The sequence below is a fragment of the Rhinatrema bivittatum genome, chromosome 1, assembly GCF_901001135.1.
Source record: "Rhinatrema bivittatum chromosome 1, aRhiBiv1.1, whole genome shotgun sequence".
NCBI lineage: Eukaryota > Metazoa > Chordata > Amphibia > Gymnophiona > Rhinatrematidae > Rhinatrema > Rhinatrema bivittatum.
Window position 1 is genome coordinate 301,162,301 of NC_042615.1, and position 25,771 is coordinate 301,188,071.

The following is a 25,771-nucleotide window of genomic DNA, read 5'->3' on the forward strand; positions in this document are numbered from 1 at the left end:
CCGGCTGGCGTGCGGAGATTACTGCTGCTTCAGAGGAGCAGTAAGTAATAAAATAAAAAAATTTGGGAAAAGTTAGGTTTAGGGGATGGGAAGGAGAGGGGAAGAGGGAGGAAGTTTAGGTAGGGGGGTAGGGAACTGGGGCAGGCCCGATTGCGGCACTGCACGTATTTAGCAAAAATTCGCGCCCCCCCCCCCCCCCCGCACGTATGGATTTGTTTTTTGAAATCCGACGTGCATGTTCGCGCAGCCATCAGATTTTATAGCATGCGCGCGCCTGCGGTAAAAAAAATAAATAATCTCCCTGAGGTCAAGGGAGAAAACAGTTCTTGGGGAAGAAATACAGTTGGTTAGGATTGATTTCTCTTGTCTGTGGGTTTAATACATTATTTCTTGAACTGGATCAGTTCATCCTAATGGCATGGCAGAAAAGGGAGTGAGGTAACCTAATGGAACTGTTCATAACTTCAGTTGTTTCTACAGGCTGATGAAATGGAGTCTGATAGACTGCTGACATGTTTTCTTTTGCAGAGGATGCAGAGAACAAATATATATCCCCATTCCATGACATTCCGCTGTATTCTGTAACTGAGGTATGTATGTCATTCTTAAATCCTGCAAGGTAGTAAAAGTTTGTCTTGCAGTGAGAAATGATCATACTATATTTGTCTTAACTGACCATATGCATGCATGTATTTTATTTCTTTTTTTTACTACCATCAATCGCTGAAAACCCGTTCAATTGTAAGCGCAGATAGATTCAGGCCTCCAAACCCTGTACTGGAGGCTCCACAGCCAGTCAGATTTTCAAGATATCTTCAGTGAATATGCATGAGATCAATTTACATAAACCGTATCTCCAGTGTATGCAAAAGTAGCTCCTACATATTCATTATGGATATCCTGAAAACCAGCTGGCTCTGGAGTCTCTGGAACAGGATTGGGAAACATCATTTTAAAGATTGGTGACAGGTACAGTGCAGTGTTAAGGCACAGTCTGGCTAATGTTTGAGGATGCAATTGCAAACATAACCCCATTTTTATACTGAGTTTTAGGACTCTTCCTGTGGTGCAAGGACAAAAGCTGTTAAACCCACAGTTTTATTTTTTCAGTCTTCATGCGTGCTTTAGCCAAGAAGCTCAGAATAGGAAGATTAAAGCCTGCTGCTGTGCATAACTCTTCCTTTTCCTACCCCTTGCTTTATTCTGTACATGGAGTGCCACAGCTCCTGTGTTGGCATGAGCCACATGCAGCTATCCCTCTGCTGGCCTTGCACAGGTGTTTGGAAAGGCTGCTTATGACCAGCAGCTACTGCTGCATCTGTTTCCCAGTGCTCCTGAGTGTTTATATATGTTATTCCAAGCCTTTACGGACTCAAAGTAGGGGATAGGTTTGAAATTGCCTGTGGAGCAGTACAAAACACAGCCACTGCCATTCTGGATTTGAGCAATATTTTTGCTCCTTAACAAAAAAGAAATTGTTGACTTCTTTTTTTTCGTAATTATTTATTTAAATAAATATGCCTGACTGATGGGGTCTGGAACTGTTCAGTGGGGGTGCCATTCCTGTAGGGACTACCAGGGAGCACCGTGACAGTTGCTTAGGACAAATTTGTTCTCAGCCGTTTACATTCCTAGCTGTGCTGTTCAACTGCATGGGAAAGCATGCATCAACTTAAAACATTTTCCAGTGATGTTTCAACATTTGCCAGATAGTATACAATAAGCTTGTGGACTCATGGTGTCTGTCTATTAGATTCGTACTTGCAGTGGCCAAAAGGTGGCGGTATCCTTTAGATGATATTGATACTTAATGGCCACTGCTGGTCCTACAGCCTCTCATGTTTCCTGTACAGACACAACAGTGTTAACATGAAAGATTCAGTTTGGCTGTGTTACCTTTCACTGCAAACATTTGTCCAGTATTTGCCAACAATCTGTGGTGGAAAAAGTTGTTTGTTTGCATAGTCTTAGGTACTCTCATTGGCAACTGGTAGGTCCTGTGAACGACGCTTCCGGCACACGCTTCCTGCCCCTGGTAACCAACTAAAGATAACTACTAAATAACTTCTTTTAAGATTTAGATCAGGGAGGATGTATGCAAAGCATTTTGTGCATACCAGTATGATTGTACCAGAATACCGGTATAGAATACCGGTTATAGGGTTCTGAAGGAACTAAAAAATGAAATTTCAGATCTATTATTTATTTATTTTTATTTTAAAAGTTTTTATATACCGCGAATTTGCCAGAGTCTGGCCGACTAGGCTGTTTACAGCCTATCATAAAATCATCCATTGTACCTGAAGACCGGAGGGTGGACAATGTAACACCAATATTTGAAAAGGGCTCCAGGGGTGATCTGGGAAACTATAGACCAGTGAGCCTGACAGTGCTGGGAAAATAGTGGAAACTATACTAAAGATCAGAATCACAAGAGCATATAGAAAGACATGAATTAATGGAACAGAGTCAACATGGATTTACTCAAGGGAAGTCTTGTCTCACAAATCTGCGTCATTTTTTTGAAGGTGTTAATAAACATGGATAAAGGTGAACCGGTGGATATAGTGTAATTGGATTTTCAGAAGGCGTTTGACAAAGTCCCTCATGAGAGGCTTCTAAGGAAATAAAAAAGTCGTGGGATAGGAGGCGATGTCCTTTCGTGGATTACAAACTGGTTAAAAGACAGGAAACAGACAGTAGGATTAAATTGTCAATTTTCTCAGTGGAAAAGGGTAAAATGTGGAGTGCCTCAGGGATCTATAATTGGACCGGTGCTTTTCAATATCTACCTTATAAATGGCCTGTGACCGACGGCCCGCAAATGCGCAGTAGAGACCAGCTCTACCGCGCATGTGCGGGCGAGCACGTCGCTCTGAGGCAGCTTCAGAAAGAAAAAAAAATGGCGGCGTCCAGTGGCAGCAGCGGCGGTACTGGCAGCGGGCGGCGACGGCGGTAGCGGCGATGGAGGTAGCGGGCGGTAGCGAGGGAGGGAGAAGAGAGAGAGAGGGAGGGACGGACTGAGTGGGAGGGAGGGACGGAGAGAGAGAGTGGGAGGGAGGGACTGAGTGGGAGGGAGGGACTGAGTGGGAGGGAGGGACTGAGTGGGAGGGAGGGACTGAGTGAGGGGGAGGGACTGAGTGAGAGGGAGAGGGGGGACTGAGGGAGGGAGTGGGACTGGGAGAGAGAGGGAGGGAGTGGGACTGAGGGAGAGTGAGTGGGACTGAGTGAGTGAGAGGGAGGGGGGAGGGAGTGACTGAGTGGGAGGGAGGGATTGAGTGAGGGGGAGGGACTGAGGGAGGGAGTGGGACTGAGGGAGAGGACGGAGGGAGTGGGGACTGAGTGAGAGTGAGTGGGAGTGAGTGAGAGGGAGGGAGAGAGGGGGGAGGGAGTGAGTGATAGGAGAGGGAGGGTGGGGAGGAGTGGGTGAGGGAGGGGAGAGAGAAAGAGGGGGAGGTGAGAGACAGAGGGATGTAGCCCGTTTTAACGGGCTTAACGGCTTGTATATATATAAATGATCTGGAAAGGAATAGGACAAATGAGGTTATCAAATTTTCAGATGATACAAAATTATTCAGAGTAGTTAAATCACAAGCGGATTGTGATACATTGCAGGAGGACCTTGCAAGACTGGGAGATTGGGCATCCAAATGGCAGATGAAATGTAATGTGGACAAGTGCAAGGTGTTGCATGTAGGGAAAAATAACCATTGCTGCAGTTACACGATGTTAGGTTCCATATTAGGAGTTACCAGGCATCATAGTGGATAATACTTTGAAATCGTCGGCTCAGTGTGCTGCAGTAGTCAAAAAAGCAAACAGAATGTTAGGAATTATTAGGAAGGTAATGGTTAACAAAATGGAAAATGAAATAATGCCTCTGTATCGCGCCATGAGACCGCACCTTGAATACTGTGTACAATTCTGGTCACTGCATCTCAAAAAAGATATAGTTGCGATGGAGAAGGGCGACCAAAAAAATAAAAGGGTTGGAACAGCTCCCCTTTGAGGAAAGGCTGAAGAGATTAGGGCTGTTCAGCTTGGAGAAGAGACGGCTGAGGGAGGATATGATAGAGGTCTTTATAATAATGAGGTCTTGAACGAGTAGATGTGAATCAGTTATTTACACTTTCGGATAAAAGAAGGACTAGGGGCCACTCCATGAAGTTAGCGAGTAGCACATTTAAGACTAATCGGCGAAAATTATTTTTCACTCAATGCACAATTAAGCTCTGGAATTTGTTGATAGAGGATGTGGTTAGTGCAGTTAATGTAGCTGGGTTTAAAAAATGTTTGGATAAGTTCTTGGAGGAGAAGTCCATTTACTGCTATTAATCAAGTTGACTTAGGGACTGGTCTCTGCTATTACTGGCATCAGCAGCATGGATCTTCTTAGTGTTTGGGTACTTGCCAGGTTATTGTGGCCTGGTTTGGTCTCTGGAAGCAGGATGCTGGACTTGATAGACTCTTGGTCAGACCCAGCATGGCAATTTCTTCTGTTACATTCTTATGCTCCCCTACCGTTGGATCTCATTATCAGAGGAGTTCAAATTCCTCTACCTCTCGGGGGGGAGTCCAGGTTCAGTCTTTAGTGATAACTTGGTCAGATCAATCTGGAATGGGGTGTGGAATTGGAAATCCTGGATTGGCTGATAGGGACCACCAACGCCAGCTTCTCCGGTTGGTGAGCGGTGTGTCAGTGCCGGAGCACATAAGGTCAGTGGGCAAAGAAGGAATCATTGTGTCTATCAGTTAGAGACAAGAGTGGTGTGCTTAGCCTTGTTTTCCTTTCTGCTATGATTACAAGGTTGGGCAGGGCAAGTTCTGTTGGACAATGCAACAATAGTGGCTTATATTAACCGATAGGGAGAGACCAAATGTGAGATGGTTTCCTAGGAGGCTTAGTTTTTGGTTGATATGGGCGGAGCAGCACCTGGCAGTTCTGGTAGCTTCTCACAAAGCTGGGGGACAGTGTTCAGGCAGATTTTCTCAGTAGGCAAAAGTTGGACCGTGGAGGATTGGGAGCTGTCAGAGGAAGCAATGCTTCTCATTCGGGCCAGGTGGGGAACACCTTGCAAGGACTTGCTGGCATTGAGACAAAATGCCATGGTGGTATGCTTTTACAGTCCTAGGCAAGAACATGGAGCAGGAGGAGTTGATGCTATGGTGCCACGATGGCCACCGGAAATTCTTCTTTACCTCTTTCCCCCATGTCAGGGTGCTATGATGCATAGACACTTGGGCGAAGTGATTTGTGTGGCTCTGGATTGGTCTTGTCGGCCGTGGTTTGTTGACCTAATGAATTTGGTGTTGGACAGTCCGTTAAGGTTCGATCACCTTTTGAGACGGTTGTGCCAAGGTACCATATTTGTGGATCAGGTACATGGCTTCTGTCTTGCAGCTTCTTTTTTGAAAGGAAATGCTCAAGATGGAAAGGGCATTCTGAAGATGTCATCATTTTCTTACTGTAGGCCATATGGCCATCCACATCCTTGGCTTATGTTGGGGTGTGAAGGATTTTTGAGGCTTGGTGTGTTGAACAGGGCGTGCAGCCTATTCGGATTTCAATTTCCTATACCTTGTTGTTTTTGCAAAAAGGTCTCGTGAGAGGTCTGACATATAATTCTCTTTGGGTACAGGTGGTGGTTTTAGGCTGTCTTCGGGGTAAGGTGCAAGGAGTGTCCTGACCTCACTTCAAGCTGTGATTCATTTTCTTCAAGGGGCAAGACACTTGCAGCCCCTACTGTGGAAGGTGTGCCCTCATGGAATCTTAATTAGGTGATAAGGGTGTTGCGTGAGGCTCCGTTTAAGCCTTTACAGAGCACAACTCTAAGGGATTTTTTTGGAGGCCATTTGTTCAGCCAGAAATATTTTAGAGCTTCAGGCGTTCTCTTGTAGAGATCCCTTTTTTCAGTTTACGGAGAATAGGATGTCCTTGCGAACGGTGTCCTCATTTTTGTTAAAGGTTGTTTCAGCCTTTCATCATAATCAAACAGTGGAACTTTCTGCCTTTCCGGATTTCGATTTGTCTGTGCCACATGTGAAGGAGCTTCGTGTTTTGGATATGTGGTGGGGTTGCTAAGGTATCTTTAGGTGACTAATAGTTTCCAGAGTTTGGATCAAAGTTTGTGTTTTGGAATGGGCCAAAAAAGTGGTGCAAGGCATCCAAAGCTGCTATTGCGAAATAGCTGAAGGATGCAATAGTGTCAGAGGGTCTAAGAAGGGCTCACTCGACTTGGGCGCAGGCAACCTCATGGCTGAGTCAGCTGGTTTCGTCACAGTAAATATACTGGGTGGCTCCTTGGAAGTTGTTACACACTTTCTTCAGGGATTCCCAGTTGGATGTCCAAGATCCAGACTCTGTGGATTTTGGAGAGAGTATTTTGCAAGCTGGTCTATCATGTTCCCATCCAGTATAGAGGAGCTTGGGTACATCTCAGGAATCTGGACTGATCTGGAGTATGAGCAGTAGAGGAAAACTGGTTCTTACCTGCTAATTTTCATTCCTAGAATACCACAGATCAGTCCAGAACTCCACCCATTCAAGTAAAGCTTACTTGTTATGGCAGTTTTAGTTACATGATGTTCTGATTAATGTTGTTGGAACGAGTTTTCCATAGAGGCTCCACCTGCTAGTTGAGGAGGATTGAGGGTCTCTTATTGTTATAGGTATTCTCATCATGGAGTGGGTACAGGTAATACTGAGCAACTGCAGCTGGCAATCTAGGTTAAGTAGCAGTGTCAGTAAAGCTTTTCTTCTCTGTCTCCATCTGCTGGCAGAGAGGCAAAATCCAGGAATCGGGCCTGATCTATGTATTCCAGGAATGAAAATTATCGGGCAAGAACCAATTTTCCCTTGACTGCCATCGGATTTGTTCTAATTATTGGAGATGGAGAGAGTGTTTTTATATATTCATTGAGAAAATCTAATGGTTATATTCAGAGAACACTTTGTGGTTTGATTGGGTAGGATTGTATAGGGAAGGGAGTTTTTAATATATATTTGGTATAAATGAGTATGGTTGGATGTGTGGTTGGACACTTTGCAGTGTATTTGAGATTAATGAGTGTGTTTGGTTGTGGTATATAGAATTAATGTAGCAAAATTTATACTGAAAGGGATATGTATATTTTGGGGCGGATTTTCAGAGCCCTGCTCGCGTAAATCCGCCCAAAACCGGGCGGATTTACGCGAGCAGGGCCCTGCGCGCCGGGAAGCCTATTTTACATAGGCCTCCCGGCGCGCGCAGAGCCCCGGGACTCGCGTAAGTCCCGGGGTTCTCGGAGGGGGGCGTGTCGGGGGCGTGTCGGGGGGGCGGGCCCGGTCGTCGCGGCGTTCCGGGGGCGTGTCGGCAGCGTTTTGGGGGCGGGTACGGGGGCGTGGCTATGGCCCGGGGGCGTGGCCGCGCCCTCCGTACCCGCCCCCAGGTCGCGGCCCGGCGCGCAGCAGGCCCGCTGGCGCGCGGGGATTTACGTCTCCCTCCGGGAGGCGTAAATCCCCCGACAAAGGTAAGGGGGGGGTGTAGACAGGGCCGGGTGGGTGGGTTAGGTAGGGGAAGGGAGGGTAAGGTGAAGGGAGGGCAAAGGAAAGTTCCCTCCGAGGCTGCTCCGATTTCGGAGCGGCCTTGGAGGGAACGGGGGGAGGCAGCGCGGCTCGGCGCGCGCAGGCTATACAAAATCGATAGCCTTGCGCGCGCCGATCCAGGATTTTAGTGGATACGCGCGGCTCCGCGCGTATCTACTAAAATCCAGCGTACTTTTGCTTGAGTCTGATGCGCAAGCAAAAGTAGGCTGATCGCGCTTCTTTTAAAATCTACCCCTAAGTGAATAGTATTTTAAGTTATGAATAAGAATCTTAGCAAGGAAAAAATGTGATGAAAAGTGTTGCATCATACATATAATTTTTTTCTGTTGAGATTTTGATGTATGGGAGACTCTTCTGTGTGTGTTATATTTATGGTTATCAAATGGGCATTAATCTCTTCTTTACGCCTTCCTAAAGAGGTGGATGATATACTGATTTCCTCCAGGAATCCTTAACCAAAAGCTCCTATGGTTTTAAATTGAAGAGGTTCTTAACTTGGTGTAGGACCAGCCAGCTGGATCCATTTTCTTGTGGTCCGAGATGCCTGCTTGGGTATATATTCTGCCTTTCAGCCTCGGGCCTTAATACCTCTCTAATCAAAGTTCATCTCAATATCATTGTAGCGTATCACCTGCAAGTGGAAGGGGCTCCGGCTCTTTCTACCCCCTTGGTATTGAAATTCATGAAAAGATTGACATTCCAAATATCTGGTCAGTAAATGTCCAGTGCCTTGGGAACTCAAGTAATCCTAGCTTAACTGATGAAACCTCCTTTCAAACCTCTTGAACCAGTGGACTTGACATTTTTCACCTATAAAGTTTTTCTTGTGGCTGTCCTTGAGGCATGAAGGTGTAAATTTACTATGGACTCTGGTTTCATATTCTCCCTACCTTCTGTTTTTTCATAATGGGGTGGTTCAACAAGCTCGCCCCAAGTTCTTCTGAAAGTGGCTGTCTGCATTCCACATTAATCAAGCTATTCTGCTACCTACATTCTTTCCAAGACCACATGCACACAAAGGAGAATGGGCTTTTCACTCCCTGGACTGTGAGAGAGCCGTGGTATATTCCATAAAGGGGACTCTCACTGTCAAGCTTCTCAATGGTTTGTGTCCTTTGATTCCAATAGATTGAGATGGGCATTTGCCAAACTGTTATGCGCTGACAGGTTTACAGATTAGACCTTGTCAAGGCTCATCAAGTGAGAGCCATTGCGACAGTGGCTCACCTCAGAGCCACTTTTGTTGAGGACATTTGCAAAGCTGCTACTTGGTCACTGTTAATACCTTCAAGTCCCAATACTGTCTGGACAGCATGTCCAAAGGAGACTGCAACTTTAGACAAGCAGTTCTGCGCAGCCTGTTCTCCCATTATTCCACTCAGGGCTGGGTTGTCTTTAAGTAATGCTTCCAGTGTACAAGTTTGCTTACCTGTAAATAGGGTTCTCCATAGATAGCAGAATGAATTAGCCATATTTAATACCCACCCCTCCCTGGATAGTCACTTACCTTGCTAAAGCTTAAACTGTGGAGGAGACTGATTTTCTCACAAGGTAGTGTGCACATGGGAACTCCTGTATATGCTCATTCAAGTCTTTACTGAGCTTTAAGATCTGGATCTGTGTCAGTGCTGTCATTGTCACCCACACATTATGACTAATTCATCCTGCTGTCTACAGAGAACTCTATTTTAGAGGTAAGCAAACTTGCTCTCTTTCTCCGAAAGCTATTACTGACTGAATCTAAGCGCTTGGCTTTTATAACCCAGATACATGTTTTGAATACTGTAATTGGCTGGAAATGTTCTATTCATTTGCATTTCAGAAAACAATGCTTTCATTGGCAACTAGCTAGGTGCCAAGTTCTCAAATTTTTCAAGCTTCTGTTTTCATGTTCATTCTGACCAATCAGAATCAAAGCAAGTTTTTCGGCAGTTCACATATTCCTGGCTGTTAAATATCAAAATTCTTTACATTTTAATTTAAGAACAATAAACTTACTGAAAAAGTATAAATTATATTCTTCTCTGAATCTGTTTATTATCTTTGAATATTTGTTGCACTGTCTTGGTAATTCTGTAATTCTATTTACTATCTCCATGCTAACTTTAAAATAAATTTCTTGATTCATGGATCGAAGATAACTGTGCTACACAATATGAACATAGAGGCTGTGATATTTTTCCTACTGTTATGGTAAAGTGCAAAGGCAAGAGACAGATTTATCACCTGGAATCCCCACCACCCCATTATTTTCACGTGCATATATGAATTGGTTTGTCCACATATCTGCTGGGGATGTCTGGAGCCTCAGCTGCTGGCTGTGTTGTTGGAGCAGCCACCCATTTGGAGCACAAGATGTCACTCATCCCTGATGCCAGAGTGGTTCCTCCTACATCTGACCAAGAATGGAGGATGAAATATCCAGGGTGACTCTGTGCGGTCTAGCTTGCCTGTCAGGAGAGGATTGTCGCCTGTCCCTGCTAAAGGCTGTGACTGAAGGATTATAGTTGTAGTATTCAGAAAACACTGTTATCTTATTGACTCAATGCTGGAGGTGGCCATGGGACGTGGAGGATGCCTTGAGTGGTGCTTTTCAGTAAGTTCTGCTACTCTGCTCCATTCCAGTTAATCTATGGCAGTGCAGCAATCCTAACTCTTAAATCCATGTGGTACGCCATTGTTATTCTAGAGCTAGAGTGGTCAGTATTTAAATGCTCCCTGGATATGTCAAGAAAGCAGGATTAAAAATCAAATTATATATTTAAGGAGAAATATCAATTGTTCAATCCAGATTAACAGACTACCACTCCAGTTCCTCATTCAAAGCCACAGGTTGGACAGTATTTAATGTAAAAATCCAAAATTGTTCAAGGTAGCTTAGGCATGCTAACACATCACCACCTTGTGTTGCCGGTCTCACTTGTTCTATAATGGTCCATTTTAGGTCAGAAAACACATGTCCCACCATTACACAATAGGTGCCTGATAATTTTGACATGTTTTTTTTTTTATTTTTTTTAACTTTCAAGTTCAAGCAACTTCAGTGCTCTGCAACTTTGATTTTGACTTTTTTTTTTTTTTATATGCCAGGTGATAAGTAGATTACAGAATATAAACAAATCGTATTACCTTTATTTTATATTCTCCTTTCATGCATGACTGTATCCAAACAAAATTCTGAATCATTTGACTGCAAAAAGAGCAATATCTTCAGGCAGCATGTCCAATAGACAAGCCCTGTATCCTATCATAGATGTAATGAGATTGTACCACTATATCTCTGATGCTTTTGCCCTCTAGAATAGGCTACAGGTGGTGGACTCTCAAATTCTTGGTGCAAAGAGAGGGCATGCCACTGTTGGTATATTGCTGCAGTGCTCTCCAAAGACTTTAAGATGGTAGCACAATACCAATTAAAGTTCCTTGATAAGTTACTGATAAGATAGGAATAGCCCATTTGTATACAGATTTAACACTTGCAACTGGATACCCAAGTTCCAAAATCTCTCAACCAGATTTTGTGCAGATGATTTAAACCCATGATCCTCAGAATATATATATCACAGATGTAAGAATTGGCTTATCGGTAACACTATCTTCAGTTTCCTAGGATGACTGTGGAACTGTAAAAAAATTATTTCGGTCTGTAGGTTTATAATATAAGCTAGCCTGTAACACAAACTTCATTTTCTTGTTGGCAGTTTCTAAAAAGGCAGTCTTGTTAAGTTAAAATGCATAGAAGATTTAAGGTTCTTATTCAAATAGTTAAATCACACAAATTCATAAAGCTGCAGAACTAATGTGGTCCAGATGAAAAATATATCATAGATTATAATCTCACAAAATGTTAGAGCCATGAGATCCCATATAAAAGATCGTCCTTGAATTGGCTCACTTACAGGTTAGCTATGTCTGGTACCATCCTGGCACTCATAGCTACACTGTGAATCTATACCTTAAACTCCTTGTTTAAAAACAAAATAGTTGTTTAAAAGAGCTATACGATCTAATTAAATAATAAAGTACATAGTATGCACATAGATCTTGGATTGCCCTTAGAAAGCTTGAATGCTACAGAGCCTTGTTTAGAAAAAAAACCTTAATTTGAAGTAATGTAAAAAATCTATATAGTTCAGTTTTGACTTTTAAAGGGATCATGAAGTTTAGTAGGGACAAAAGGTAATCCTTTATCCAATAGTGCACATACCTTAGGAGAAGTTTGTAGTGTTATATTACTGTTTCCTTCCCTGCAAGGACATTTTATAAGCGTTTAATATAGAACATAAAAAGTGCCATACTGGGTCAGATGAAAACTTTGTCAAGCCCAGCGTACTGTCTCCTCCAGTGGCCATCCAGGTCACAAGTACCCAGTAGGATCCAAAATAATAAGTCCAGTTCTTCTTGCTCATAACATGGGATAAATGACTTTCCAAATCTACATGGCTAATAATGATTTATGGACTTTTATCTGCAAATCCAAGGAACCTCGAGCAAAATAATATCTTAGATCATCAAGGAAAATTTCACTATTACATGCTGAAATGTTGCACAGTTCAGACTATGAAAATGACCTTTATAATATCAAAGATGCTGTCAGAGTAACTGATGTCTATCTTGCATGTAGACTATTATGATCAGAGGCTATATATTTTATGAACTTTTTGTTTTGCAAATAAAAGCCTAAGAGCATGATTACTGCATTGAAGGATGCTGAAATGCCCTTCAAGCTATTAAACTTATGCTGTATTTGAAAGACTGAGTTAGTGTTTGGGCTCAGGAACTCATGCTTCTATGTCATGGAAAAGACACCGCTTTCGAGATAAGTGCTGGCATTTTTATTTCTCATGAAAGACTTCACAAACACTTTCTGAAATTTTAGCTCATTTATATCAACTGACTCACCCTTGTCCACATGTTTTATTAATCCCTTAAAAAAAATATCCAGCAGATTTGTTAGACAAGACCTTTACCTTTTTTATATCCATGTTGGTTCTGCCCATTAATCTGTGACTATCCAGCTGGTTAGTAATTTTGTTTTTGAGCAGTTTTTTACCATTTTGCTTGGCATTAATGTCTGTCTCACCAGTCTGTAGTTTCCCAGATCACAAAAACTAATAAATTGGTTACTTTCTCAATTTGCACAAAGTCAAGACAATCAAACCCAGTGAAATGCAAATATCAAATTTAAATATATAAATGTAAAAACTTGTATTCCATTTCTATATTTATAGTAGTACTATTACAGTTAAATATTAAATCAAGATAACATACCTTTAATACACTATTCCAAAAATGTACTTCAAACCACTCATAATCTGCAAAAAATACAAAAATGAATAAACAAAAATAAACAAACATGCAGATTCACAAGGGCCCACACTTGCATAAAACAAATGCAAGGAATTCACTAAAGGACATTAAACATGAAGAAACACAAATATAAAATCAGTACACACATTATATAAGCTATTTATTGTAATCAGGGGGTCCAACCATAAGTACTATTTACCACAATGAAAAAAATACAGAAATTGTGGCCACCCTACCAACCATAGGAAAAGGCTCCTCAATGAAATAATAGCACCATGCCGAATTTCACAAAAAGCTCTTTTGTGAGGCGACTGCATAGTGTTCAATTTAATAGTCAACTTCTTCTCATTTGCAATAATGCATTGCCCTTCAACTTCTCATCTATAGCAACACAATGCCCAACATGTTTTACCAGAGAACTGACTTCTTCAGGGGCTTTTCTTATGGAGAGAAGTTAACAATAAATCAACTGCTTAGAAATTCTTGATTTGCGGTATATAAATGTTTAAATAAATAAATTGATGTCTGGACTCATTATTATCATCACTGCAAAGAAACAAAAAAAAATCATAGAAAAACAACCAACAAATTTAACTCCTCTGCATAAAAATATTCTTTTATAAAGGTAACATACTGTGAAAGGCAGCATAAACAACAAAATGCCTTCAGTGCTTACAGACAGCAACTATCATCTTAGATCAAGCAAAACAACTTTCTTTCACACCAACATACAGATTTTTATAGAAGAGGCCACCATCCAATCATACCCTACAAAACCACTTATACATCGGACCAATCAAGACACACATACCACTGTGACCAGCCAATCAAATCAAAGAATCAATATCCCTTACAAAAAAGACCATTCAAACCAGCAGTGATCAATGATTTAAACTCTAATATCCATCTTTGTTTACGTTGCAACAATAAACAATTAATTCACCTTATTTAGAGTTAAGATATTTGACATAGCACAAAAAATGAATATCAGCCACAGAATGGTGTAAATCTAACCAATATGATAAGAAGGGCCTCTAGTGAATGGGCATTAAATGGACATAAAACAGCATAAACTCCGTGAGATGAAGCACAAGTTGTGCTCAAGGGTAACATAAGATTTACTTGTGGCCGGAGGTACAAAACATCTAAATGTAGGGTTTCTTCATTGTCCCTAACATCGACCACAGTAACCATGTCCCCTGTCACCAATCAGTGGTAACTGTCAAAGAAAAGAAAATCTTAAGGATATCAAGTTTTTTTTTTCTTTTTTTGTGGGTGGGAACATGGTTGTTGTGATCGATGTAGGGTTATTGCAATGAGAAGTTGACTATGAAATTGGACATTATGGGGTAGATTTTAAAAGAAGCGCGATCAGCCTACTTTTGCTTGCGCATCAGACTCAAGCAAAAGTACGCTGGATTTTAGTAGATACGCGCGGAGCCGCGCGTATCCACTAAAATCCTGGATCGGCGCGCGCAAGGCTATCTATTTTGTATAGCCTGCGCGCGCCGAGCCGCGCTGCCTCCCCCCGTTCCCTCCAAGGCCGCTCCGAAATCGGAGCGGCCTTGGAGGGAACTTTCCTTTGCCCTCCCCTCACCTTCCCCTCCCTTCCCCTACCTAACCCACCCGCCCGGCCCTGTCTACACCCCCCCCTTACCTTTGTCGGGGGATTTACGCCTCCCGGAGGGAGACGTAAATCCCCGCGCGCCAGCGGGCCTGCTGCGCGCCGGGCCGCGACCTGGGGGCGGGTACGGAGGGCGCGGCCACGCCCCCGGGCCGTAGCCACGCCCCGTACCCGCCCCCAAAACGCTGCCGACACGCCCCCGGAACACCGCGACGACCGGGCCCGCCCCCGACACGCCCCCGACACGCCCCCCTCCGAGAACCCCGGGACTTACGCGAGTCCCGGGGCTCTGCGCGCGCCGGGAGGCCTATGTAAAATAGGCTTCCCGGCGCGCAGGGCCCTGCTCGCCTAAATCCGCCCGGTTTTGGGCGGATTTAGGCGAGCAGGGCTCTGAAAATCTACCCCTATGGGGCGGATTTTCAGAGCCCTGCTCGCGTAAATCCGCCCAAAACCGGGCGGATTTACGCGAGCAGGGCCCTGCGCGCCGGGAAGCCTATTTTACATAGGCCTCCCGGCGCGCGCAGAGCCCCGGGACTCGTGTAAGTCCCGGGGTTCTCGGAGGGGGGCGTGTCGGGGGGCGGGCCCGGTTGTCGCGGCGTTCCGGGGGCGTGTCGGCAGCGTTTTGGGGGCGGGTACGGGGGCGTGGCTACGGCCCGGGGGCGTGACCGCGCCCTCCGTACCCGCCCCCAGGTCGCGGCCCGGCGCGCAGGAGGCCCGCTGGCGCGCGGGGATTTACGCCTCCCTCCGGGAGGCGTAAATCCCCCGACAAAGGTAGGATGGGGTTTAGACAGGGCCGGGCGGGTGGGTTAGGTAGGGGAAGGGAGGGGAAGGTGAGGGGAGGGCAAAGGAAAGTTCCCTTCTAGGCCGCTCCGATTTCGGAGCGGCCTAGGAGGGAACGGGGGTAGGCTGCGCGGCTCGGCGCGCGCAGGCTATACGAAATCGATAGCCTTGCGCGCGCCGATCCAGGATTTTAGCCGATACGCGCGACTACGCGCGTATCTACTAAAATCCAGCGTACTTTTGTTTGCGCCTGGAGCGCAAACAAAAGTAGGCTGTTCGCGCTCGTCTGAAAATCTACCCCTATGCTTTTGCCTTACAAAAGTGGTTTTTGAGAAATTTGGCATGCTGCTATTTCATTGAGAAGTGTTTTCCTACGTTTGGAGGGGCAGCCACTTAAGAGTTTTAAGTCATCAATCTTCAACTGGAAAGCTTAAATATTTTCTGTTGTGGAAAGTGGCGAGTCTGTTCATTTTTTAAATTATACAATATGGAAAAATCTGAGATTGTTTTTTTAACACAAAATATTCTGCTCTACATTTGCAGCTTGTTTAATTATGATATTTTGTGGTGTTCAATTTCTGTATTTCTTCAATGTGGTAATTTTATTACTTGTGGTTGGTACCCCTTGATATAAATTGCTTGTATAAGGAAAATTAAGGTGGGAAAAGTAATGGAGACACTGATGAAGGAAAGGATAGTGAACTATCTACAATCCAGTGGGTTGCTAGATCAGAGGCAGCATGGATTCACCAGGGGAAGGTCCTGTCAGACGAATCTGGTTTCTTTGATTGGGTGACTAGAACATTGGATCAGGGAAGAACACTCAATGTGATTTACATGGATTTTAGTAAAGCTTTTGATATGGTCCCACATAGAAGACTCATGAACAAAATGAGAAGGTTGGGAGTGAGTGCCAAGGTGGTGGCATGGATTACAAACTGGTTAATGGATAAATAGCGTGTGATGGTAAATGGAACCTACTCTGAAGAGAGAATGATGTTAAGTGGAGTGCCACAGGGATCGGTGTTGGGACTGGTTCTGTTCACCTCTTGTGAGCGACATTGCGGAAGGGATAGACATTGTGGATGATACTAAGATCTGCAACAGAGTGGACACACTGGAAGGAGTAGAGAGAATGAGACTGGATTTAAGGAAGCTTGAACAATGGTTGAAGATGAGGCAGCTTGGATTCAATGCAAAGAAGTGCAGAGTCATGCATCTGGGGTATCGCAATCTTAAAGAACTGTATGTGATGGGTTTGTATCCTCTGCCTGGGGGCATCACATGATGGCTGGGGGTGTCGTTTTTGTGATCAGATGAATCCCAAAGGGGGACTGGGGATTGGCCGTCTTTGGTGTCTTCACACTCCAGGATGTCTGGTTCATCCCCATCCTCTCCAGCACCAGGGAAAAACCAAGCCAAGCACCGTGGGAAGTCATGGAAGCATAGTCACTGATCGCTGTCTTCTGCTGTGATGCCCTTGAAGTGACCCCCGCTGAGAGGAGGCATCAACATCCATCGAACATGGGAGTCCCAGGTGTTCCCCACGATGCCTGTGCTAGGCACAGTTCTTCCTCGGGCCTCCAAGGGAGATCTGGTGATGCCTCCCCCTCCTCCATCTGTTCTGTCCTCGGCAGACTTCCAGGAGGAGTTGGATTGTAGGGCGCCACTGGCGGTGCTGCGAGCCCTTCAGTGTATTAAACAGCCGAACCCACCAGATCTTCTGCCTCTGGGGAACCCCAGACATGGATCTGTTTGCCTCCCCCTGCAACAGCAAGGTGAAACAATTCTGCTCCCTGTACAGGGGGGATGGTAAACCAGCCACAGGCACCTTTGCCTCCCATTGGGGCAAGGGCCTTCTGTATCCGTATCCTCTACTTCCGCTGGTGATGAAGGCTTTCCTGAAGTTCCTGCAGGACAAGGGGACCATGATCCTCATAGCCCCTCATTGGCTGAGGCAGATTTGGTTCCTGCTCCTGCAGGATCTCTCTATCAGGGACCCGATCAGTCTGGGAACCTCCCCGGATCTTGTCACACAGGATCAGGGCTGGCTACGTCATCCCAAGCTCAGGGCATTGTCCCTAATGGCCTGGATGTTGAGAGGCTAATCTTGCAGCCACTTGATCTGTCAGAGGATGTTTCTCGGGTCCTGGTAGCCTCCAGGAAGCCTTCCACCAGGAAGTCTTATGGCCTGAAGTGGAGGAGGCTTGCCGTGTGGTGTGAGTCATGGGTTGGATCTGTTCTCCTGTTCTACACCAAAACTGCTTGACTATCTGCTGCACCTGTCAGATACTGGCTTAAAAACCAACTCCGTCAGGATATACCTGAGTGCTGTCAGTGCTTGCCATCAGGGGGTGGATGGTTTGCCCATCTCTGTGCAATCATTAGTGGGGTGCTTTATGCAAGGCATGCTTCAATTAAAGCCTTCTCTGAGTTGTCCTGCTGTGTCCTGGGACCTTAATGTGGTGTTGGCTCAACTCTCTTTCGAGCCACTGCGCACCTGTGAAAAGTCATGTTCTTGGTCGCAGTCGCGTCAGGCGTTGGTGACGTATCCACCATACATGAAGTTCCTTCATTATAGGGTGGTTCTCCGTACATACCCTAAATTCCTGCTAAAGTGGTGACTGATTTCCATCTGAACCAGTCAATCATCCTGCCCACCTTTTTTCCCTGACCTCATCCACACCAGGACGAACAAGCACTGCACAGCTTGGATTGCATGAGAGCCTTGGCCTTCTACCTGGAGCGGACAGCTGGCCACAGGCAGTTCACGCAACTCTTCATCTCCTTTGATAAAAACAGATTGGGAGTTGCAGTTGCCAAGCAAACCTTGTCTATCTGGCTGGTGGATTGCATCTCCTTCTGCTATGCGGAAGCGGGACTGCAGCTTGGTGGTCATGTGAAGGCTTCTGTCAGAGCCATGGTGGCTTCGGTGGCCCACCTGAGGGTGGTCCCCGTGTCTGAGATCTGCATGGCATGGACATGGAGTTCCCTCCACACTTTCACTGCTCACTACTGCTTGGACAGAGATGGCAGACACGATTACTGTAATGCACTTTTTCTAGGACTCCCAAATACAACAATAAGACCACTTCAAATTCTACAAAACACAGCAGTGAGAATACTAACTGGAAAAAGAAGAAGAGAACATATAACTGAAACTCTGGCCAAACTTCACTGGCTACCCATAGAACAAAGCACTGTGCACCATACATAAACTAATACATGATGAAAAAGCAGACTGGCTAAACACTGCACTACGGGTACACGTACCACACAGGAACCTTCATTCCGCAAACAAAGCTCTCTTAACCATTCCCTCTGTCAAGACAGCGAGACTAACCCAGGTAAGAGAGAGGGCATTGTCTTTAGCAGGACCCACACTCTGGAACACAATGTAATCTATCTATCCTTTGGGATCCTGCCAGGTATTAAGTCGGAGGGTGCAGAGGAAAGCAGTTTTTACTGCTTTTCTGTGCACTTTCCCGGTGCCCGAAGAAATTAGCGCCTATCTTTGGGTAGGTGCTCATTTCTGAAAGTAAAATATGCGGCTTGGCTGCACATTTTACTTTCTGTATTGCGTGGGAATACCTAATAGGGCCATCAACACGCATTTGCATGTTGCGGGCGCTATTAGGTTCGGCGGATTGGATGCGCGTTTTCGGCCCCTTACTGAATAAGGGGTAAGGGAAAACGCGCGTCCAGTGGCGGGTTAACAGTGCTCTCCGTCGGAGCGCACTGTACTGTATCGGCCTGATTATTAGTAATAAATCTGCAATTTCATTTTTAAGTTCTTTCAGAACTCTGGAATGTTTACCGTTCAATCCTGGCCATTTGTAATTCTTTAGTTTTTCAGTTTTGCTCTTCCATCTTTCCGGTTCATCATGGTTTGATTTCAGTTCCTCTGAATTCTCACACTGAAAGAATGTTACAGGCATAGGTACTCACTAACACCCTACTAAGTAAAGCAAATAATTCATTTAGGTTTTTTTTTCTATGACATTATCTTTGGCTCAGTGTGCGGTGGCAGTCAAAAAGCCAAATAGAATATTAGGTATTATTTGGAAAGGAATAAAGGACAAAACTAAGAATATCATAATGCCTTTGTATCGATCTATGGTGCAACTACACCTTCAGTATTGTGTGCAGTTCTGTTTGCCCCGTTTAAAAAAAAAAAAAAAAAAAAAAAAGTCATAGCAGATATCGTAAACGTACAGAGAAGTGTGACAAAAATGATGGTAAAGGAGATGGAACATCTCCTATGGAGAGAGGTTAAACAGATTCACTCTTTAGCTTGGAAAAGAGACAACTGAAAATGGATATGAATGCAATTTATATAATCATTAGTGGGGTGGAGCTGGTAAATAGGAAACATATTTTACCCTTTCAAACAAAACTAGGGCTAGGGGCAATCCATGAAACTAGCAACTGGCAAATTTAAAAGGAATCTCAGGAAGCATTTTTTTCACACCGCACGCAATCAAGCCATTGTGAGGGCATTGTCAAGGCATCTAATAAAGTGGAGTTCAAAAGAGGATTGTTAAAGTTCCTGAAGGAGAAGTCCAGAACCAGTTATTAGCCAGGTAGCTGTGGGGAAAACTGCTGCTTATCCCTGGGAGTGAAATAATAAGAAATAGATCAATTGTTGGGGATATGATGGGTATTTGTGACCCAGACTGGCTACTTTCAGAGACAGGATGCTGGGCTCGATGGAGGTTGGTATGATCCAGCATGGCATTTCTTATGTTCTCATAAATGGGAGTTCATGCTATCATAGGAAAGGTGTAATCGAGAATTATACTTTGAGAGGTTGTTTGTTGCAGAGATGTAGTATTTGTGAAGAAAATGGTTACCCATGATAAATAAGTGAGATATGTCAAGGCAAAGCCTGAAAGATAAAAAAAATATTCTGACTTTTACACACATGTGAAACTTCCCTAATTCTGTGTAAGTCAATATAATTAGAAAAGTGTATTTTTCCACTAAAAATTTAGTACACTTTTTAAAATTGTTCTTTTTTTTCCTCATGAGTTATGGGAGTGCTTTGCTTAAGATAGGATGGGAGTTTTTTTTTTTTAATCTTTATTTATAATTTTTGAATTTACAAATATGTTAATATTTCCATTCAGTTTAATTCATTGAAATGCAATTACATTTTCTTCATACAAAAGGAAACTCTCATTAAACAAATAAAAATTTATATCTGGCAATTATTTATTTATTTAACAGCTTTTCTATATCGTTAAGTAGTATCATCACAACGGTTTACATTTCAAACACTACAGCATGTTAAGCATAATAAATATTAATAGTGAAATAATAAAATACATCCAATAATTACTTAATTAGAAATTCTCAGATTGTATATTCATAATCTTAATCATTTAGGAGATATAAAGACTAGAAGACAGAAATATTATAAGGAGATTATTATCAAGAAAAATAAATAAACAGTAGGGCATTAACACAGTACTACAGCTGGTAAAACAAAATTCTTTAGCCTTACTCATTAGAAAGCAATGGGGATGAGGTAGCAGTTACAGAGTCTCCACAAATTGGTTCAATTGTTCTGACTGGAAAAAAACAAAGGTTTCTTCCCCTCTCCTTATTACATACCGGCAAGGGTATCTTAGCAAAAACGAGAATCCTAACAAGATAACTCTTTGCCTGAGAGCCCAAAAATTCATGTCTTCTTATATGAGTAATTGGAGCCAAATCAGGATATATTTTAACATTTTGGCCATGAAATGATACTGGAAATTTTTTGCAATAGGATTTCATAAGTTTATTTATATCCAATGTAGTAATAAATGATACTATTAAAGTATTTCTTTCTAAGACTTCTAAATTGGAATTTTCTAAAAAAACTTGTAAGGTTGGCAGGTATTGAAACAACAGGAACAGAGGCTTTTTTTGTTATAAACATGAATTAATAGAAGGAATATCTGTATCAGGAAAACCAAGTACCTCTGTTAAGAATCTCTTTAAGGAAATAATGGGAATTTATCCCACCACCTTAGGGAAATTTACTATTCTTACATTTAGATGTCTTATATTATTCACAATCATTTCAAGACGCTGCGAACAGGTTAACTGATCTCTTACCGTTACAGCATTTAAATTTTGGAGAGACTTTATATGACTTTCACTTTTCCCAACTCTGGTAGAGACCTCATTCGTTTGTTGCTGGATACCATGAAACTGTTCTTGAAAATTAGAAGAAACTAAGTCAATTTTAGTTTCAAGTCTGTTAATGGCTGAACTCAGCCCATTCACCACTTCCCAGATTGCGTCTAAAGTTACCGTCTCTGGCCTTGAAGGTATAGGCCGCAGATCGACTGGCTGTTCGGATGCAGGCAAGTCCTGGTGCTCTCATAGATGTCACTCCATTTCCCGTGGGGCTCGCGAACGCCTTCCTCTGCTGTTCTACCGACGTTCCGGTTCTCTCTCCTCTCTCCCCGTGGTTCTCCACAGGCTCCATGGAACTCCTTCCTTCTGATGCCGTCCCGGAGACTGCCCCCCTCGTGCCCTGTCACTCCATCCACGTCATCGGGGAGCGACAGAGCCGCGTCTGCATCTGAGCCACGTTGAGCAGGAGGCGGACTCTGGTCTGGGCTTAGGGAAGCCTCGTCCAGGGGAACTTCCCATTCTCCTTCCCGGGAGCTTCCAATGGGTTCACCGGATCCCTCTCCTTCCAGCTGGGTCATAAAGCGATCTATTTCAAGTTGCAGGAGTTGAGGTAAGGGCTCAGAGGGAAAGACCCTTACTTTTCCTTTTCTCTTGGCCGGCATGACCAGGGAATTTTAATTTGGAAATAGTGGATAGCAGCTCGAGATGCTCAACGATCCTGCTGTGCCGCCATCTTGTCTTCGACGGGATCGTTTTTATTCACTGAAGTTAGTATATAATTTTGTTGTATATTTTTCTAAGTTTCAAATTTGGGTGACTTATTTATTTATTTGCTTTTATATACTGACATTCGTTGGCGTACATCACATCGGTTCACTTTAACAGTGGAATAGTATGACTGGAGGTCGTACTATTTATACATTGTAACATTAACTTTAACTTTGGTGGGGAACATTAAACTTATATGTTTAAATGTCTCCAGGTGCTTGGTATGCTGGTAATTCAGTGTTCAAGGTTCACTCTTTTTTTAAGATGCAACTGATGGGCCCCTGATAATGTTAACTAAAATTACAGACTTGTTGAGGCTTTTTAATGTTTGTTTATGATATTAAATCTGATTGGGTATATGCATGTTGGGGGGAGGGGTAAGATGCATGGAAGTGGAACTTTATACATTAATGGGACCAGTGTGATTCTGTGTCAAGTGTCACCATGCGATTCTGGGCCGCACCATTGGGTCAGACCATTGAACAAGGCTGATTATAGGGATATATGGGAGTATGCAAATAGTTATTGAGCTTCGGGTCCATTGTAGTCTTTCTTTGGTGGCTCAGTGACTTGGATCCCACCCCAGTTCCAGCCCATATTTTCATAGATTATGGTGAAAGCATTGACCATTTAAATACCATCATCACCCAGGCTTAATTAGGTGCTATGGGGCAGCTTTAGGAAAGAATAGCACATTTTTTACAATAGCTTTGAAAGTTACTGTTTTCTAATCTCTGTTTGACGTATAATGTACTGAAGGTGTGTTCTGAGACTTGTACGCAGATGAGATGGCGCACGTGTAGATTTTGAACCTCAGAATTCTTCTTCCTTACTGTCTGATTATTTGAAAGGGCACATATAACAGCCCGCATAAAATAGTCAGCAAAGATGCACATAAGTTACGCCAATTTTCAAAGCAAACTCATGTGCATACACTTTGCTTTGAAATTATCCAAGTAATTTTTGGGAAGATTTGCATGCCTATTTTTTACAAAACCCTCCCCAGCTGCTCCCACAGAGTGCCTCTGCTCAGTTCAGGTAAACTTATGCACATACAGGACATGTGTGCATAAGTTTACCTACATATTGAGCAAGCAACTTTATAACGGGAGGTTTGTGCAAGGAAAGCACTGTTTTATCTGCAGAAATCCCTTTTAAAATGACCTTTCCTATGGGTACAAAGACATATACAGGTGGCAGGTTCATATTTTGAGGGGAATTAGACACTGAAAGTGGAACAGAAGCTATAACAGTCAACTGGTAAAAATATGTGCAAACGTTTGTGCACATAATCGCCCGTTGTGAAAATTGTCCCCATTCTAAAAATACATTCTCCAACAAGAGCCTTGATCTGTGAGCCAATATCTGCTTGATGTCTCCACTCCCAAAATAGCACCTCTCAAGAGACCGGAGAGCAAGCCTTCTGTTGCAGGCCCATTGTTTTTGGAACTCTCTCCCGATTGAGTTCAGGCTAATTAGAGCCCACATTTTTTAAAACAAGGCATTAAAAATGTACCTATATTTGATTGTATATCTGATATCAGGCAGACTATATTTCTGTCTTACTTGCTCCTATGTTATGTTATTATGTTTTCTTGTTTTTATGTAATGGTTTTATGTTTGTTTGTTTATTTTAAAGTTTTTGTATACCGACATTCGTTAAGAAAACATCACATCGGTTTCCATGTAACAACAAATGGCCAACGGGGCTTTACAATGAAACTGATAAGAGAACTGGGTAGGGGGGGGAGGGGGGGAAAACAAAGGTAATGTTGTACAAATAGATAAACGCAATAAAATGGTTAGATAAATGCAATAAAAAATAATTATATACAAGTATATTATTTACAATAAAATGTTAGGGGGAGAGAGTTAAGAAGGGGGGGAAATCGGTCATATGCTTGGGGGGCGAGGGGAGGGGTGGGGGGGGGGGAAGGGTGTAGGAGAAAGGAGTGAAAAGCTCGTGTAAAAAGCCAAGTCTTGAGATTTTGTCTGAATTTTTTGGAGCAGGTCTCAAGGCGTAGGTGGGTGGGCATAGAGTTCCATAGAGAGGGTCCAGCTAGGGATAGCGCACGTTGTTTGGTGGTTGTTAGGTGGAAGAGTTTGGGAGAAGGAGTGTGAATATTTGCTGTGTAGGGCGTTCTGGTAGGTATTTTAATTATTCAACCTGAACATAGGAAGGGCAGGTAACAAATGTTTTAAAATAAATAAAATAAGTCAACTTTTCTGGTTTTAGGTATAATGAGAAGGAAGTGAGTTTTGCCGTAAAAAGAAATGAGCTTGGGGCAGACGGTGCTTCAGTGGCAGCACTGCACACTGATGTGTGGGAGATCTGGATTAGACTGTGCCTCTAGGGCTTCAGAAACCATCAAATTAGCATGTGTTGGATGTAAACATGTGCAATGCTGTTCCTTTTCCAGCAACCTACATTGTTATTATGTAACTTTTGCTTCTCTGCTCTTGTCTCCGCTAATTATAAAAAAGTTGTTCCTTATGTTACGTTATGTTATACTGTTCTACCCCTGTTCGATGTAAACCGACCTGATATGGTATTCAACCTTGAAGGTCGGTATAGAAAAATGTTAAATAAATAAATATTTTTTTCCCTCCACACTTAGGATAAAGACATTCCTCCAAAGAGATCAAAGACTAACGGAAGTGAGGTAAGGTGAAGATTTTTCTTTCCCCATTTTAAATTTCCTAAGTGGATTTGTGTTTAATTACTCGGCTTTGAAATCTGAGCTCAAAAGCAAGTCACAAATTCAGTTGGTAGCTCCCTGCCCCAGAGAGTTTGCAGTCTAAGACCTAGATTCATCATTTTGCTATAAATTTTTGCATGAATAGTGCCAGTGATTTAAAAAAAAAAAAAAAAAGGGGGGGGGTTGTGTGGTTCGGGCAATTTTTGAGATACCACAATGTGCGCTATTTTACACGTGTTAAATGTATTACACCTAGGATATTTTCGCATCTTAAGCTGCAAAGTGCCGAGAGAGAGAGAGACTCTCTTTGTAAAGCTCTCATACAAGTAAACAATTTATACCACTGTAGGAGGGTCAACTAGTACCTCGAGGTGAAGTTTTGGTGGTGGCCTAGGGTTTGGGGGAGGGGGCAGTTTTGCTTGCACAATCAGGAGGTACGAGCATCACAGTACACATCAGTGAAGACTGGATGTGATTTGGAGTGAGAAAAGGTACACAAAGGTGAGATTTCTACAATGTACTCTCGCCCAGCACACGATTCTCTGATGCAAGGGCAAATGCCCGCTGTGCTGGTTCTGGCCCGGCGTGCATACCCCCCCCCCCCCCTTCCCCCCAAGGCTTTGAAAATCAGCCCCATAGAATGGGAGAAAACCCTTAATAAATCTGGCCCTACGTTTGTACCTGAGGCAACGGAAGGTGAAGTGACTTGCCCAAGATCACAAGAAACACTGGTGGGAGAAGCAGGTTTTGAACCCTGGTCTTCAGCCTGAATGTTCTAAACACAAGGCAGTTACACGACGCCTCCTAAATAATTGTACTCTATGTGATAGTAACAGTTAATGTGCGTAATCTGCTGGGCCACTGCCGGATAGATTG

General features: G+C 43.4%; 1 protein-coding gene across 2 annotated transcripts in view; it reads left to right on the top strand.

Moving 5' to 3' along the window:
• PPA2 (pyrophosphatase (inorganic) 2) overlaps positions 1-25,771 on the top strand; it is a 125,043-nt gene that overhangs the window by 9,219 nt on the left and 90,053 nt on the right. For both annotated transcript variants that reach the window (XM_029596948.1, XM_029596947.1), the window contains exons 2-3: positions 529-590; positions 24,815-24,859. In XM_029596948.1, coding sequence (XP_029452808.1) covers positions 529-590; positions 24,815-24,859 — 107 coding nt within the window. The remainder of the gene's footprint in view (positions 1-528; positions 591-24,814; positions 24,860-25,771) is intronic.